Source organism: Tetrao urogallus (genome assembly GCF_951394365.1).
Source record: "Tetrao urogallus genome assembly, chromosome: 23".
NCBI classification, from domain to species: Eukaryota; Metazoa; Chordata; class Aves; order Galliformes; family Phasianidae; genus Tetrao; species Tetrao urogallus.
Window position 1 is genome coordinate 5,449,146 of NC_136836.1, and position 1,737 is coordinate 5,450,882.

At 55.0% G+C, this 1,737-nt stretch overlaps 1 protein-coding gene across 1 annotated transcript in view; it reads right to left on the reverse strand.

The window, feature by feature from the left end:
• Window positions 1–643: 643 nt before the first annotated feature.
• AK2 (adenylate kinase 2) overlaps window positions 644–1,737 on the reverse strand; it is a gene marked incomplete at its 5' end in the record, with an annotated part of 1,776 nt that continues 682 nt past the window's right edge. Inside the window, 2 exons of the mRNA XM_079546166.1 lie at window positions 644–989; window positions 1,563–1,635. Coding sequence (XP_079402292.1) covers window positions 768–989; window positions 1,563–1,635 — 295 coding nt within the window. The 3' untranslated portion in view covers window positions 644–767. The remainder of the gene's footprint in view (window positions 990–1,562; window positions 1,636–1,737) is intronic.

Sequence of the window (1,737 nt, forward strand, 5' to 3'; positions counted from 1 at the left end):
AAAGCCAAGGGAGGGATGCAAGAATAGAACCGATATCCCAGTCCTTTTCTTGTCCTCCAGAAATCAAATCACTGCAGTGACTGCAGCCTGACCAGAGACTTCACGTTGTTTGTTTGTTTTTAAAAAGCCTCTCACTAATACTTGCTCATGTTGGAGTCCATGCCTCACCACACCTGAACTGGGAGAAGTTTTGAGTCCACAGATGAGAAACTGAAAACCCCCACTGTCTTTCACCCTATTTTTATGCCACAAACAGCATCAGAACAGAGAGAAAACCACGCTCTTGGGGAACCTGCCGTCCCACAGGGTAACGTGCATTCAATGGAAACAAGTCCTCACCCAGCCCTGAGCAGCAGCAGGCCGCACGCACAGCCAAGCTCTGCCTCCCACAGCTGCTCATCCTCTGGGGAGCAGCCAGGAATAGCTGGAAGTACAGCTGCTTCTCCTGGGGAGCTGCAGCTCCACAACGAAGCCAGAGCACAAGGGTGCAGAGCTGAGTTCTGACAGCTGCGCTCAGGCGCGCTGCGACCTCTAGGGGCCGAGCCGCCCGCACCTGCGGACAGACCGACGTTCAGAACACTGAGATGGAAACCGTTCAGCTCGTTTAATAGAGAATTAGCAGAGTCCTGCCTCGGGCTGCATCACCCCTCCTCATCTACTCTATTTAGTTCTTCACTCTCCCTGGCCCCGAGGAGACAGAGAGAGACAGAAAGAGAGACAGAGATGGAGAAAGACAGACAAGGGTGAGCTCCATCAGGGACGGAGCCCTAAATGAACATAACCAGATCTTTACATGTCGCTCTCGAGAAGGCTGCCAGGATGCTAGCAAACACCACATCAGGAGACTGGGAGGCATCCACCGCAGTATGGATCCCTCGCTTGCTGTAGTAGGAGACCAGGGGGGAGGTCTGTGTGTGGTAGGCCTTCAGGCGGGTTTTCAAGGCTGTTTCATTATCATCTGAACGGCGGATCAGGGGCTCTCCGGTGACCTGGGAGAAGCAAGGGGACAGTCTCCAGCCAGCTGCAGCCTGCTGCGCTCCCCCCTTCTCTGCGCAGCTACAACCCCTGCTCCCCTGCTCCAGGCTGGGCCGCAATGCAGCGCTGCAGAGCTGAGTCCCCGGGTCAGCGTGGGAGAGCGGCGTGAACCCAAAGCAGCCAAACCAAGTCCCAGAGCCGTCACTGAAGAGAAGGATTCAGCACGATGGTCTTTCCCTCACACACCATTCTGCTTGCTAAAAGGAGCCCCAAGACCAAATGTCAGCTACAGCTGCTCCCCAGGAAGGAAAGCATGTGGGACCCACTGCAACTTCAGCTATGGACAGAGGCCACCAAGCTGTGACGTGGCAGAGCCCGGGCTCCACACAACAGCCAAACCCTTCGCTCATCCCTCTAGGCCTTGCTCCCTGCAGTACTGTTGGCCTCGGCTGCCCAAGCAGATCCCCACGCTCCCCAGAAAGGCAGGACAGAAGGTGGGAGAAAAGGAAACAAGTTTTTTCCAGAGATGCTGCAAAGCACCAGCTAAACCCAAAGCAAGGTAAGCTGCAGCCTCGGAGCTCACATACATCGTCCTTCATGTGCTCTTTCGGGGGTCTGAACTCCTCGTGATAAGAGCGGCCACTTGCTGGGTGAATCAGCCTAAGACAGAAAGCAAGTGTCAGAAAAGGGGTCCTGTGCCAGGATGAGGTCTCCTGAACCTGCCATTCATCAGCACAGAAAAACCTGCTATTAGGAGAATGT